This window comes from Rhinolophus hipposideros (genome assembly GCF_964194185.1).
Source record: "Rhinolophus hipposideros genome assembly, chromosome: 7".
Classification (NCBI taxonomy): domain Eukaryota; kingdom Metazoa; phylum Chordata; class Mammalia; order Chiroptera; family Rhinolophidae; genus Rhinolophus; species Rhinolophus hipposideros.
In genome coordinates this window covers 16,665,992-16,680,361 of record NC_138053.1, presented here as the reverse complement: position 1 = coordinate 16,680,361, position 14,370 = coordinate 16,665,992, and the positions used below count along the sequence as shown (strand labels likewise).

The 14,370-nt window shown below is 33.8% G+C and overlaps 1 protein-coding gene across 1 annotated transcript in view; it reads left to right on the top strand.

Moving 5' to 3' along the window:
* Positions 1 to 14,370, top strand: part of SRFBP1 (serum response factor binding protein 1) — a 53,512-nt gene that overhangs the window by 27,956 nt on the left and 11,186 nt on the right. Inside the window, exon 4 of the mRNA XM_081053730.1 lies at positions 9,643 to 9,714. Within this exon, the coding sequence (XP_080909856.1) occupies positions 9,643 to 9,714 (72 nt within the window). The remainder of the gene's footprint in view (positions 1 to 9,642; positions 9,715 to 14,370) is intronic.

Sequence of the window (14,370 nt, the reverse complement as noted above, 5' to 3'; positions counted from 1 at the left end):
TTGAATCTGTTGATGCAAAACCCTGGGATACAGAGGGCAGACTGTGTATTTATTGAAAAATATTTGTGTATAAGTGGACCCATGCATTTCAAACCGGTGTTGTTCAAGGGTCAACGGTAATGATTTTTTGAGGTAAAATTAGCAATGTGTTGATGACTTTTAAGATGTAGAAAGGTATAATTATAAAAGCAAAGAAAAATAAAGCCATGTGTATCATATCCTAAAATTTTTCATGAGTTGAGTTGATAACTATTTTTGTACCACTAAAATATGCAGTCAGTATTCTTACGTAGTACTATTAATAATTTTTTTTTAAGATTTTGAATCTCTGTAGTCTCTTACTCCGTGTAAATGGCATAGATAAAATATTACTTAAGATAGCTATTGCCTTCAATACCAGTTTTAAAAATTATGCCAGAGCTATTCAGTGACTGAGAAATCCTGAACAGAAATCCGGAGATCTACTATACTTCCCATCATCATTTTCCATCTTGCATTGTGACTTTAGACCAGAAGCTGAAATCATTCTTACTATTAGTTACTATTGTAGGATTCAAAAAACAAAAGGTTTACCTTATATTATTTAATCTAGTACTTTGCCAGAAAAGTTCATACACTTTTATCATGTCATCTCGAAGCCATCCTCATGACCAAAGCACTTTTATTTCAGCTCAACAAAATATGTATTAAGTCTGTATTTGTTTACAAAATACTGTTAGCTTACAGAAATATAGAAATTAATATGATGTTTGCCTTTGAGAAGCTTATAGTCTAATGAGGGAGATGGACAGGTGAACAGAGAGTATCAATACAGTGTGTATAAAACACTGATAAATGTATTTGTGGTGGGCCAAGAAGTACTTAGTACTATGGGGACGTCTTTCTGTAGCATGAAACCAACTCTTAAAGGGTGACTATAACCTCACAAAATATAGTGGGAGACTTAAATTTATATTGCTTTATTGTTTTTGTTTCAGAAAAGTTATAAAGGAAGTACTTGTAGAATCAAGAAATAGAAAATATTAAGATTGTTTTACTAGTTTTCCCTACATGAAGTTCTGTATTAGGTGTGATAGTGATTTAGATTAATATCTCAACATGGACAAGATTAAAGATTAACTAGTATTTTTTTGTTTTTAATTTAGAAAATTAAAAATGATAAACTTCAATGAAAGGCAGTTTTTTTATGTATTCTCTGTAATACTTCCTGAACAGGGGCAGTGTTTACTAGCAGGTCTTGTTTATGTTATACCCAATACAGAGATACCTGAGATATTCAGTTTAACAATTTATAATACCTAACAAGTAAGAAAGGAAGAAAAATCTTCAGTATTCATTCTTTCAACAAATATTTTTTTAGATTTTACCAAATGTTATAAATGTCTAGGCACTTAAGATACTCCTGAAGGAAAAAACAATAGGCATAGTATTCTGATCTCTTGTAATTTATCTTTTAGGGCAGATTGTAGAAGACACCATAATCAGTTAGTTAATTATTTAGTATGTTAGTAGATGATATGCTATGGAAAATCAGAGCAGAGTAGGAAGGATTTAGGAATAATGATGTGCAGTCAGTTTGATATGTAAGTCTGGAGTGCAGAAGAGAGATTTGGGCTAGAGGTAAGAGACTTTGGGGAATTGTTGACTTGTATGTGAGATTTAAAGTCATGAAACAAGATTAAATCACGAATGTAGTGTTAGATAATGGTGAAGATTTCCAAGTCCCCTCGTAAGCTAGAAAGAAAAGGAAGAACTAGCAAAGGGAGCTAAGGAAGAAAAATCTAGAGTATGTGTCCTGTAAGTCATATGAAGAAAGCATATCAAAGAGAAAAGAGGAATTAACTTGTTAAAAGGTTATGATTGGCCAAGGAGGGGAGAGTCTGATGCTGCTGATTTGTTGAGTAAGAGGAGTACTGAGACCTATTGGTTAGATTTAGCAACGTGGAAATCATTGGTGACTTTTACAAGAATGGCGTTGGTTGGAGTAGTTGGAGCAGAAGCTTCCTTGAAGTGGGTTTAAAAGAGAGCACTTGGAGATATGAGAAATTGACAAGAGCTAGGGGTGACTGTGTGACCACATTTTCCTGTGATTCTCCTGATATTCACCACTTGTGTCCCAGCATAATTTTTAATAGTGCCTCATTTCACTCTCAAGTGGGTCATCATTTGAATAACAAATTATATGGTCATTGTCATTCTTTCATCACACCCAAATTTGACCAGTGATATCCCTTCTAAAGTAGCTTATGTGACTTTTTGAGAGAACTCCATTAGTCTTTACTTTTTTGGCATAACAAAATGTTGCAGGGCTTATACTGTTCCTACCTCAGATCTGTAATCAGCCATTTCTCTAAGAAGCCCTGCTTCATTTTAGTGGTATTTAGCAAGCAAGAGTTGAAATATGGATAGATTTTTGATTGGGGGTAAAAGGGAGTGAGAACATAGGTGGCCAAGTAGAGAAAGGCATTCCACAAATAAAAAGTTTTAAAATAGTTTACCATACATACTGAGATGGGAGAATAGACAATTTATTCAGGTGATTCTATGTAAAATGAATGGGTGCATATGCATTTGAGATCCCCTAGAAGTGTATTACAATAACAATTATAATATAGAGCAGAAAGATACACTAAGGCCACGTAATGAAAGGATTTGAACGTCAGACCAAAGGTCTTTAACTTTGCTTTGTATTTAGGACAGTGATATATAATGGGCCTTGGAATTACCGTTTCCCCGAAAATAAGACCTAGCTGGACAATCAGCTATAATGCATCTTTTGGAGCAAAAATTAATATAAGACCCAGTATTATATCTGGTATTTATATTATATTATATTATATTATATTATATTATATTATATTATATTATATTATATTATATCCGGTCATATAGTGATATAACACTGGGTCTTATATTAATTTTTGCTCCAAAAGACACATTAGAGCTGATTGTCCAGCTCGGTCTTATTTTCTGAAAAACACGGTACTGGTCCTAGAGGCAGAAAAACTAGTTAGGTGGTATAATCCACACAATCCATAATGAAGTCCTGAACACTAAGGGTAGGATAATGGTAATCCAAAGGAGGGAACCAAATTCAGCAGACACTACATCAGAGGAAGCAAAAGGGGGGGTTGGAGCATAACAGAAGCATGACGAGGAGGTCCGCAGTGTCAGATGACTGAGCTGTCTAACCTGAGCGGCAGAGGCTGGAGATGCCATTAATTGCAACAGAGAACACAGTAATAGGTGAAGGAGAAATACAAAGATATTTCATTTGGAAAAATTCCTTGACTGCTTGATGACAGAGTATAACCTATTGAAGTTCCATCTGGTGGAATTGTATTTAAGAAACAGTAGAACAATATTTAGGAAATAAGGTTTTTGTTGTCACTGATGGATAACCATGATGAGATTCCCATCTGTGGAAAAGCATGAAGATTTGGATGTTAGTAGTTCTCTCACGAGTTATTTCAGATTCTTTATTTCAGAGAAACGCATTTGCCTTATTTCCAAATAGACAATGAGACTCCAAAAATCCAGACTTTTCTTGGCACCTCGTAATTCTTTACATTGGGAATTAACTTTTCATAATCTAAACATCGTATTCCAATTTTAATCACGTTTTGGAAAATGCAAAGATTTTATTAAAAGCTCAGCCTCAATGAGAGCCTCTTGGACTTTAAAATATCAACATGGTTACTGCCAGCAAGTTACTTTTTGTCTTGATACAGTGTCCCTTCCCACAGCCTGACATAGAATAAATAGTTTGGTAGCAAATATACTTTCCCCCACTCAGCCAGAGACGACACTACACTGATGATATAGCTGAGACAGTACAGTAATCCTGTCTTATCCGCAGTTTCAGTTACCTGCGGCCGATTGAGGTCTGAAAATATTAAGTGAAAAATTCCAGAAATAAACAGTTCATAAGTTCTTAATAGTGCGATGAAGTCCCTGGACCAGACTTGAATCATTCCTCTGTCCAGTGAGTCCACACTATAACCACTGCCCACCTATTAGTCACTTAGTAGCCCTCTCGGTTATCAGATCAGCTGTCAAAGTATCACAGTGCTTGTGTTCAAGTAACCCTTTACTTAATGTCCCCAGGGTGCAAGAATAGTGATGCTGGCAGTTCACATATGCCAAAGAGAAGCCATAAAGTGCTTCCTTTAGATACAAGGTGAATTCAGTACAGTAAGATATTTTGAGTGTGAGAGAAAGACCACATTTATATAACTTTGATTACATTCTGTTGTTATAATTGTTCTACGTTATTATTTTTGTACTCTAGTTATTGTTGTTCATCTCTTACTGAGCCTAATTTATAAATTAAACTTTTCCATTGGTATGTATGTATGTATAGGAAAAAACAGTCTATATAGGTTTCAGTACTATCTGGTTTTAGGCATCACCGAGGGATCTTGGAGTACCTCCATCAGATAAGGGGGACTACTATATTTGATTGTTCACATAAACGCCTCTGGAGAGAAGAAAGAGAAGGAAATTGACAAATAACCTAAAATGGGATTACCTAATTCCAATTAAATTTGTATTTTGAATAGAGGCAAAGCAGTGGTACATGGTACTGTGGAATAAGGAATTGAAATGTGCTGACAGATCTGGTTATTTATGCATGGCTACCTTTAGTGTAGGAAACTTGAGCAATATTAGTTTAACGTGATTAGGGACGGAATTAAAACAATTTCTAATTTGTCTCCACTGACTGATAAGAGGATATGGCAAAAAGCAAAATGTGGGCATCCTGGTCCTATCCCTGTTGTACTACCTTGAATGAGTCTCTTAAAATTGAGTTATCATTTCCTCTTCTATAGAATTGAGTGGATCAAGGATTCCCCCAGATTACCCTGAAGCTTAGTGATTCACTAGAAGCATTCCCTGGACTCAAAAAAGCTTTCCCATTCACGGTAGTAGTTTATTACTGTTCAGGAATACAGATTAAAATCAGCAAAAGGAAAAGGCATATGAGGGAAGTCTGGAGGAAACCAGGCAGAAGCTTGCAGGTGTCTCTCCCAGCACGGTCACATGGACACACACCCCGTAATGAAGTATGACAACACTTAACAGTGTTGCCTACCAGGGAAGCGTACCTGAACCTAGGATTTTTATTGCGAGCCAGTCACATAGGTATGAATCATCTGCATGACTGATCTCAACTACTTAGTCTCTGGCCTCCCAGAGTGGAGAAATGGTCGCCATAAATCACAGTGTTAGCATAAACTATCTAATCAAATTGGTACCCTCTGGCTCAAGGGCTCAGAGCTCATCTCAGGAGATGGCCATAGGCCAGTCCTAAATGAAGATAGGCCTTTTTCAGGTATGCCCAAAGTTTGAGCGACCCGGGCCTGCTGAGTTAATAACTCGTCTGCACAAGTGTAGAATTATGTAATAGCTGAAGTCCTTTCTAATTCTAATGTTTTATGAATTGATTAGTAATTCATAGCATATATATTATAAAGAATTTAATGCATTATTTTGTCTTTTTGATGATTTGGATAATTCTATTGGAAAGCTTAAATAAAAGAAATTATACTGATGCTAGAAAATAAAGCTGGATTGAATGTCTAAAAATAAAAGAATATGTGTTTTACACAAGTCAGCACAAAGCCCTTCTCACTGATGAATTAAAGTCCCAAGTGGGAGGATTAATATTTTCAGACTTGAATCATTTAAAGGAAATCAAAGGAAACTACCTAATTAAACTCAGGTTTAGAACCTAAGTTTAGTTAGCATTTGTTTAGGAAATTAACTGATATTTTTAATTTCCCTTGTATTGGTGATAAATTTAAACATTTTTATTGAAAAACCATTGCATCATTTTCATATACTTGAGTCAAATTGCTAGTTTTTACTTGTCTAATTTAGTATGAGTTTCTCCTAAACTCATTTTAAAGTTTTTAGTCCAGGATTCCGTATTTAGCACCTGTTACATAACTGGGTGTCTTAATCTTCTTATAGTTTATCCTCGATTCATGGTTTTCTAGCTGAGAATTGTTTTGCCTGTATGTCTTTTTTTTTAAGCCACTTAATGTGTCCGAGTCACATCTAAAATTTCTTTGATTTAAAAATGTTCAGAAACTTTTTTTTTCTAAATTGAAGTATATTTAGGTGTTTTTTTTTTCTTCCAAGTTCATAATGTATGATTTTGGCATAAAATTTGCAAATTACGATATGGAATAATGTGTTCTGCATTTGAAATTGCAGAATATTTGAAGTAGTTATATTTAAAGTAGAGAGAAACCTTTCTAAAGTTTAAGAGAAATACTTTTATCTGAAAAAATGCATTGGAATTAGTGTTGTATAAAAGAAAGCTTAGTGTTCCTGTCTGGTTGGTCATTTTACTTAGAATGTACCCCATACACTAGAAATGTCATAATGTAAAATAACCATTTAGCACTGAACTCTTTTCTTTCACATTTTTAATTGATAGTTTCTGAACTATGTTTAAGTGCGGTGTAGGAGGGGACCAGGTGACTTTAAAACATTGCATATATATGAATGTCCTTGGAATAGGTATGTAGCTGCTATCGAAAATGTCTATTGCTGTTCTAGAAATGGATCTTAGTTTTACCGTTAGCAGGAAACCTTTTCTCAGAAAGAGCAAAGTCTTATCTTTTAGCTGGCACAGTGCCTGGCTTATTAGCCAATGTGGTTTCCCAGCCAGTCACAATGTTATCTGTGTTTCATTGAGGCCTTAAGTAGTGTTTTACCTTCTCCCATTATACAAAAAAATTATAGTAATGTAGAATACTTTTCAACACTCCAGTAGTCCTCCTGGCTGTTTTTTTGTTTTGTTTTTTTCAGTATTTGTTTTCTTCAGCTTTGCTTCTCTAAAAAAAAAAGCCCACATAAAAATTATTTGGCAAATCCTGAATTTGATTTTCCTGTAGATAAGAGATTTTACTGACTTCTTTAGATTTTATCTTTGTCACCAAAAAATAGGCGTTTTAAATTTCTTCACTCTGGTCCAGTCTGTTTAACAAATATGACATTGTGCTGGGAACTAATAATAGTCAACGCTGAATAGTCAAAGCTGTTCTCACCTTTGAGAACTTACACTCTAGGCTCTTCATTCCATTTTTCTATCGAGAAAATGGAAGATAAAGGTTAATGTAAGCATGAATTATTCCCTGTTTTATGTATTAATAGTTCCTCAGGCCATTTTCTTTTGACTAGATGGCTTATTACCTGACTGGATTCAAGTTTGCTTCCTTCCCATGCACTTGAAGGAGAACTGTTCCCAACAAGCGGGGGTAGTGTATTCCATTTCTGAATAGTCAGCCAGAAAGCTGGAATTGTTGAAGCTTTTGAGTGTCCAAGCCTCTAAATACCATTTGTCTTTCAGAGTTCTCTACTTTTTACCTAAATTAGGGCTTTTGGAGTTTTACCCACAGAGCTTGCAATCTTACTTGCTTTTCAAAGCGCTCATGGGAAACCTTCATATATAATGTAGAATAGATCTACAGAGGGTGCCAAAAAAATGTATACACATTTTAAGAAAGGAAAAAAACTGTGTTAAAATTGTAATACTCAATATATACTGATAATAAAAGATGAATAAAAGTCATGTGTATACATTTTTCTGGCACCCAAGTATTGTTAGGTAAGGTACCACAACCACAAATTCAGGAAATTACCCACCATCCCAGGCGTTCTTTGAAGATTATGAATTACTTCAGATCTTAAAAAAACAAAAAGGAAAAATTTCCCAAGATCTTCTGCAGTCTAAATTACTGATCTAGTAGACCCTAGTGAATTTTGCGATAGCAACTGCATTTCACAATCAATTTAAAAGGAAATTTTTTCTTAAAATATGGGTAAATTAAATTTTGTTTCCAAATTATAACCTATTGTTAAAACTATTAAATTTAATCCAAGAATAATGACAATAGTTGTTTAAAACTTCTCCTTAATATAGTAGGCATTCTGAGTCAGAATGTGTGTGAATCTAGAATTTAGAACAATTAAGAGATAATTTGTAAATCCTGGCAGTTTCACAGGAACTTCCCAAGTAGACTCCACTGCAGACTCTTAGAAGATTCAGAAAGGCTGTGGGTTAATTTTTATCTTCTGAAAGAAATACTAATATTTGAGATGGTATCTATCCATTTGTGATAACACATCAAAAAGAATCTTATTCTGAAAGGCAATAAATACCTGATCTCTTCTAAATAAAAGTATAGGGAGGGAGGAATAACTTCATAGTATATTACTCATTGCAGTTTGTGCATTGTCTAAAAATCATTTGGTTTATTATTTCCTCAGTGTCCACTTAGGATTGATAATGCTGAATAAAAATTCTAGTTATGGCACAACATTTCTATCTACACAGTTTTGCTACTTGAACGCCATTTTAAAATTTTATGTGAACTAGTATATTTTAGGAGCTAGCGTTCACTTTTAATTTCACATATGGTTATATGTAAAACTAAGGCATTAAATTAATTAGCCCCAAAATAATGCAGTATGAGTATTGTGGTAAGGAAAGTTTAAGCCATCCAAATGCATCTCAATTTTGCTTTGGTAGTTTTAGGGTGAATATTTAACTCTAGGCATTATTTGTGGTAGATGGTGCATGTTCAAATAATACGGTGTAATGAATTAGTTTATAATACGAAGATTGGTAGGAGATCGAAAGTATATTAGTTTTCTAGTGCTGCTGTAACAAATTACCACAAGTTTAGTGGCTTACAACAACACAGACTTCTTATTTTATAGTTCTGGAGGTCAGAAGTCTTAAGATGTTGAGCGAGTTGTGCCTGGAGTGCAGAATCAGCTTCTTGTCTTTTTCAGGCCACCTGCATTCCTTGACCCACAGCCTCTTCCTCGATCTTGAAGACCAGCAGCATAGCATTTTCAGATCTGTACCTGTTTGTCTATCCGTCTATCTCTGTATTCATGCCCTTTAGAATAACCTGATAACTATTAATGTAGGAAAATTTCATTTTCGTATGATCTTAAAGTCATACATCAATTTTTTATCGTAAAGGACATCAAACTAAAATTCTCTTAAACCTGAAGAAGGCTGTGTGAGAAAGTTATAACCATGTAACATTGCCAGTAATTTTACTTATTTTTCTCTTTGCTTTTCTGTGCGTTTTTTTCTTAAGTTTCTAAAATAAATCTGGATTAATTCCTTGCATCATATAAAAGTATTTTGTGGCTTAGATTTTTTTTTTTAAATTAAGCATGGAAATTAAGTATTTATAAATCTACATTTCTCTATAAATTGATAAAATTGCTGATGTCCTTTAGTGTCTTTAAAATTAGTAAAAATTTCTCTAAACTTAAGAAGTCTTAAATTAACATTTTGAATTGTTGTAATCTTATTTTTATTAAGGAAATGTTTTTATCGTTCTGGAGATTTTATGGCACACTGAATTTTCTAGCTTCCATGGACTCTGAATATAATTGTCTTGGGGGGATTAGCTCTTAAATTAATTTTGTTGTGGCTTTTTTTCGTAGCATGATAATTTCTTACTATATATGATAGGAGTTATTCTATACAAATAATTTATTTAACATCAGTTTTATTAAAAGCAAAACATGGGAAGGAATGTAACTCATAATAATGACAATTTAAAATTAGATTCATAACTAAAATTCCTTTTTATTTTTTTACAGGAATTGAAACCTGATATAGTAACTAAATCTGCTCTTGGTGATGATATCAATTTTGAAAAAATCTGCAAAAAGGTATATCTGCAATGGATTGTATTTCTTTTAGGAAAAGTTCCTTATTCATGTTTTTTGACTTACTTTTTTCTTGTCACTGTTTTCCTTGATGGGAAAACTTATCAAGAAGCCAATTACTATTAGTATATAATGATTTTTACCCACTTGAGTTCCAATATTGCCACACACAAAAAAATTTATGGTAATTTATGAGTTTTACTTTCCTGTGTTCTCACATTTGAAAGGTATGTTGAACTTGGTTTGACATTTGTGTGTTAAACCTTACTAATTAAGAACAATATCAATTTTTATTCTTTCCATATTAATGTCCATGAATATTTCATTGAATCCTTTCATTCACTCTGTGGAAGATTATTTTTATGTCCTTTTTACCAATGAGAAAACTGAAAGAATGAAGTGAGCTGATGAAGGCTATATCACTGCTAGGTGGCACAGTTTGGACTTTTACCTAGATTTTCTTCTTTGATTTGCCGCTCCTGCTTCTTCCCTACTATTTGCCCTGTAGCATTTCCACCTATTTTGCTAATCATGCCTACGTAAAACAGTTCTGTCTGAGAACAGACTTGGGTTTGATTGATTTATTTTGCTCTATTGCTTTTCAGTTTTCACTACTTTCATTACCATTTACTCAAATTTGTATTTTTTCTTGCATTTCTGTTTATTTTGCTCTTTTTCTAGTTTCTCATGTGGAAGCTTATACTGATTTTAGTCCTCTCCTCTGTTTAAATGCAATAAATTTAATGCTATAAATTTCCCTCTCAGCACTACTTTAGCAGCATCCCATGTTTTTGATATATTTTCATTTTCTTTGAGTTCAAAATGTTTTGCATTTCCCTTGAAACTTCATCTCTGACACATAGTTTAATTAGAAGTATATGGTTTAATTTCTGAGTAGTTAAGGAGTTTTCCAGGTATTGTCTTGTTACTGTTTTCTTTGTGATCCACGAACATGCTTTTTCTGATTTTTATTCTTTTAACTGTTATTTGTGTTATGGGCCAGAGTATGGCTTATCTTGGTGACTATTTCATGTGCACTTGAAAGCAATATATATTCTGTTGGAATTAGTGTCCTATAAATGTCATTAGATCAAATTGGTTGATGGTGTTGTTCAGTGATTTATATCTTTACTGATTTTCTGCCTACTTTTTTTTATCGATTATTAAGAGAGGGATTTTGGAATCTCCAACTATAAGTGTCAATTTGCCTATTCCAGCTTAAGGAAAAAAAAATCCTTGTATTCTACATTTATGTAGACTAGCACTCATTTATCTGTATCATGAATTGACACTAGTTAGACATGTTAAACATTAAGGCATTTGACTGTAAGAAGGCCAGACTACAAAGGTTTTTGTTTGAGGGGTGCGGGTATTGGTTGATGCTGTCCTTGTCATTGTCATTAAGGCAGCACCAAAGCCAGGAGCGTGATTTCACAGCTTCCTTATCTTGTATGAGTGTGATTTTACAGTAAGTATTGTTTTATAGGCTTCATTCATAAAGAGGGAAAATTTAGTTTTCTTAAGGTTTTAAATGTGTGGTTTGGCGTATATCTCACACAAAATAATAACATGTTAAATAGAGTAGTGGTAATTGTATAAAAATGTGGCACAATAGTTTTTTTGTTTTCTCTTGAGAGTTTTAAAAAAATAATAGTTTAAGATTTTTACTAGAATGAGTTGTTTTAATGTTCTGGTTGCTAAATTCTAAAAGTATTTCATTAACGTTTAATTTGTGGTAAGAGTAAAAAGCAATTTATGTTTAGTTCCCCCATAATATTATGTTTTCATTTAAAGTCTAATTAACAGTAAAACTTGGTTAAATTACTACTTAAGTTGAACTTGGAAATACCCATAATAAAGTATCTTGTGTCTTTTTTTTTTTTTTTAACTTCTCAGCCAGGTTGTTTTCACTTTGGAAGGTTAATTAGTTAATGTATGTATAATATATGTAAAATCAGTTTTTTAGAGTTTCGTCTTCCATTTGCGACCCTTTGTTCAACCTTTCAGTGTGTGAAATATCATTATCTTAAAAATGGGGAAACAGACGTCTAGGTTAGCTTATTATTTTGTGATAGTAAATTCATTTGCATGTTATTAGATTTGTAGTCATGAGATTTATATTAGTAATTCAGATAAAAAGTTTAAGATCTGACTGAAATATTGTGAAGTGAAGCCTGATTACATTTCTGCCCTTTTGTACCTTCCTCCAAATAAAAGGAAGGGAGGGAAGTGGAGAGGCAGGAAAGGAAAAACAGTTCTGTTTCATCAGAGTTCTTAATGGATGTCTTAAGGGAGTTAAGGCCAAGGGAAACTGCCTTGCTTAAGAATCATTTCAGATTCCTCCCAAGCTATTTGATTTCAGCTGTTTTGTTACTACGTTATTTCATTTGTGATATCCTTCCATTGAATTCAGGTTCTTCCATATCAAAATGTGTTAATACGTTAAATAGTACAACAGAAATGAGGCAGGCAGCCGAGTGTCGTGGAGGAAGAACTAATTATTCTTTAGTTTGCCATAGGAAAGGAGCTCAGTGGAAGATACCAAATAGGAAATAAGTCTGTTACATAGATCTCTGCACATTTAAGGTTATCTGACCATCGGAACAGAGCAGAACATACTAATTTGTATAGCATCTTCCAGCTTGCACAATTCTTCCATATGCAGTCTTATCTCAATTGATCTTACACAGTGATCTCACACAGTGATCTCACACAGTGATAGAAAGCATGTGCACATGCATGAGTGTGTGTGTGTGTGTGTGTGTGTGTAGTAATAGTAAGAGTGTCTTTAATTTTCAAATGCAGAAAGGGGGTAGAAAGGTTAAGTAGCCAGTTAATGTGTATATGATGAGACTTTAAAGCTAGAGAGTTTAGACACTGGAACCTTTCCAGACAGCTGTTGCCAGAATTTCAGGAGTGTCTCAATTCAAAACATCTGTTGCATGCATAGCAATCAGTTAGGCACTGTGGAAGATATGAAAGGAATAGAAGATGTGCGCAATGTTTTCTAGAAGAATATATAATCCAGTAGAAAATAAAAGACAGTTATATTAAACAACTACCGTTGTCAGTTGCCTGACTCATTAGTGCTTTATATTAATTTTGTTAAGGAAGATGATGATAACCCTATTGAACAGATGAGACAATAGGCCCAGAAAGATAAAAAATATGCCTCCAGTCAGTCACTAGGAAATGGCAGGTCCAACACCTAAACCTAGGTCTCGGCCTAAAAAACGAAAGTTTAAGACAAAAGGATGGAATAAGATTCCATATATGTCAGACTGCATGTTAGAATCATGGCGTCATAGGGATTACAAGAGTCCAACGAATACAGAAAGGTCTCCTGTTCCCTTAGAGTGTGAACTATAAGCCTTAGTTTGCTGTTTGCCACAATTCTTTAGATCCAGCTGAGTGAACTGTTTCCTACTATCTCCCTACATGTTTTTAATAAGTACAAATATTAATGTGTTGATTTATATCTTTAGGTAAAACCTAGAATTGAAATTAAGTCCAATTCATATTAAAAGCACTTGGTACTAGCATTCTACCTTTGCTAGTTCATTTAGAGTCAGTTTGTTTTAGGCATCATTTCAAAGGAATGAACATTGCGTGTCACAGAGCTTTTTCATTTTTAGACTGTTGTTTATATTCACATGTACATTCTCAAAATTCTTTTCAACATTGAACACCAAATGCTTTGTGTTCACAATAGATACCCATATGCCAAAATAAAAATTTTCCATTAAAAGATGAGGTATTTTCCCTTTTTTATTTAATTTATTTGAAATGGAAGAAACTAGAGGTGTGTTAAACCACAGTTTCCTGAGAATTTTCCATGGCAAACGCTGTGTCAACTTTAAATAAGGAAAGCTGTGGCTTCTTTCATACCCCCCAATATTGTGAAGACTTTCATGCAGGTGTAAAAACTATTTGTTCACAGAGACTGCTTAGCATTTTAAGCCTCAAAATAAATTTATTTAAATTTATGATGTATGACGATTTTTTTTCTATAAGTCTCCGTAGCATTTTCTGTCTCTCCATGAGGTTGATCACATTCTGCCTTGGAATAGTAGTTATTGGTGCATTTGCCTTAACCTTTTAAATGAGAGCATGATCATGAGCCGCAAAAGATGGTATTTGTGTCTTCATGTGTAAGGCCAAGACTTCACATAATAAGTCATGTTTACATAAATACAAATATAAATATGAGTAATATAAAGAGGGAGAAAGGAAGATGGACAGGAGATAAATTAAGGAGCAATAAAGGAATTGAAGTCCCATGGCAGCTGCTGCCCTGCTTATTCTCGTGAGTTCCTACATGTCGGCAAATTGCAGCAGAGACCCAAAGCACGGCCAAAGGTGTGAACCTGAGCCCACTTGTTTCACAAGCCTCTTTATTTATGTTTCTACGTAGTTTCTCTCCAGAAAGTTTTGAGAGGGCCTTGGAGTTGGGTCACAAAATAAAAGAAAGTTATCTCAAGTACTTTGGAAGAAGAGTGTTTTCTCAGCAAGGATCCTCATACTAGACTGATTTCAGAAACCTGACTGATACGTTCAGTTCTTAAAATGTTTGATTTAAAGAAAGTCTCAGTTAAAAACAATCAGATTTTATAAATTACAGTAATCATGTAAATAAACTTTTTTTATGTCTCCTAAGTA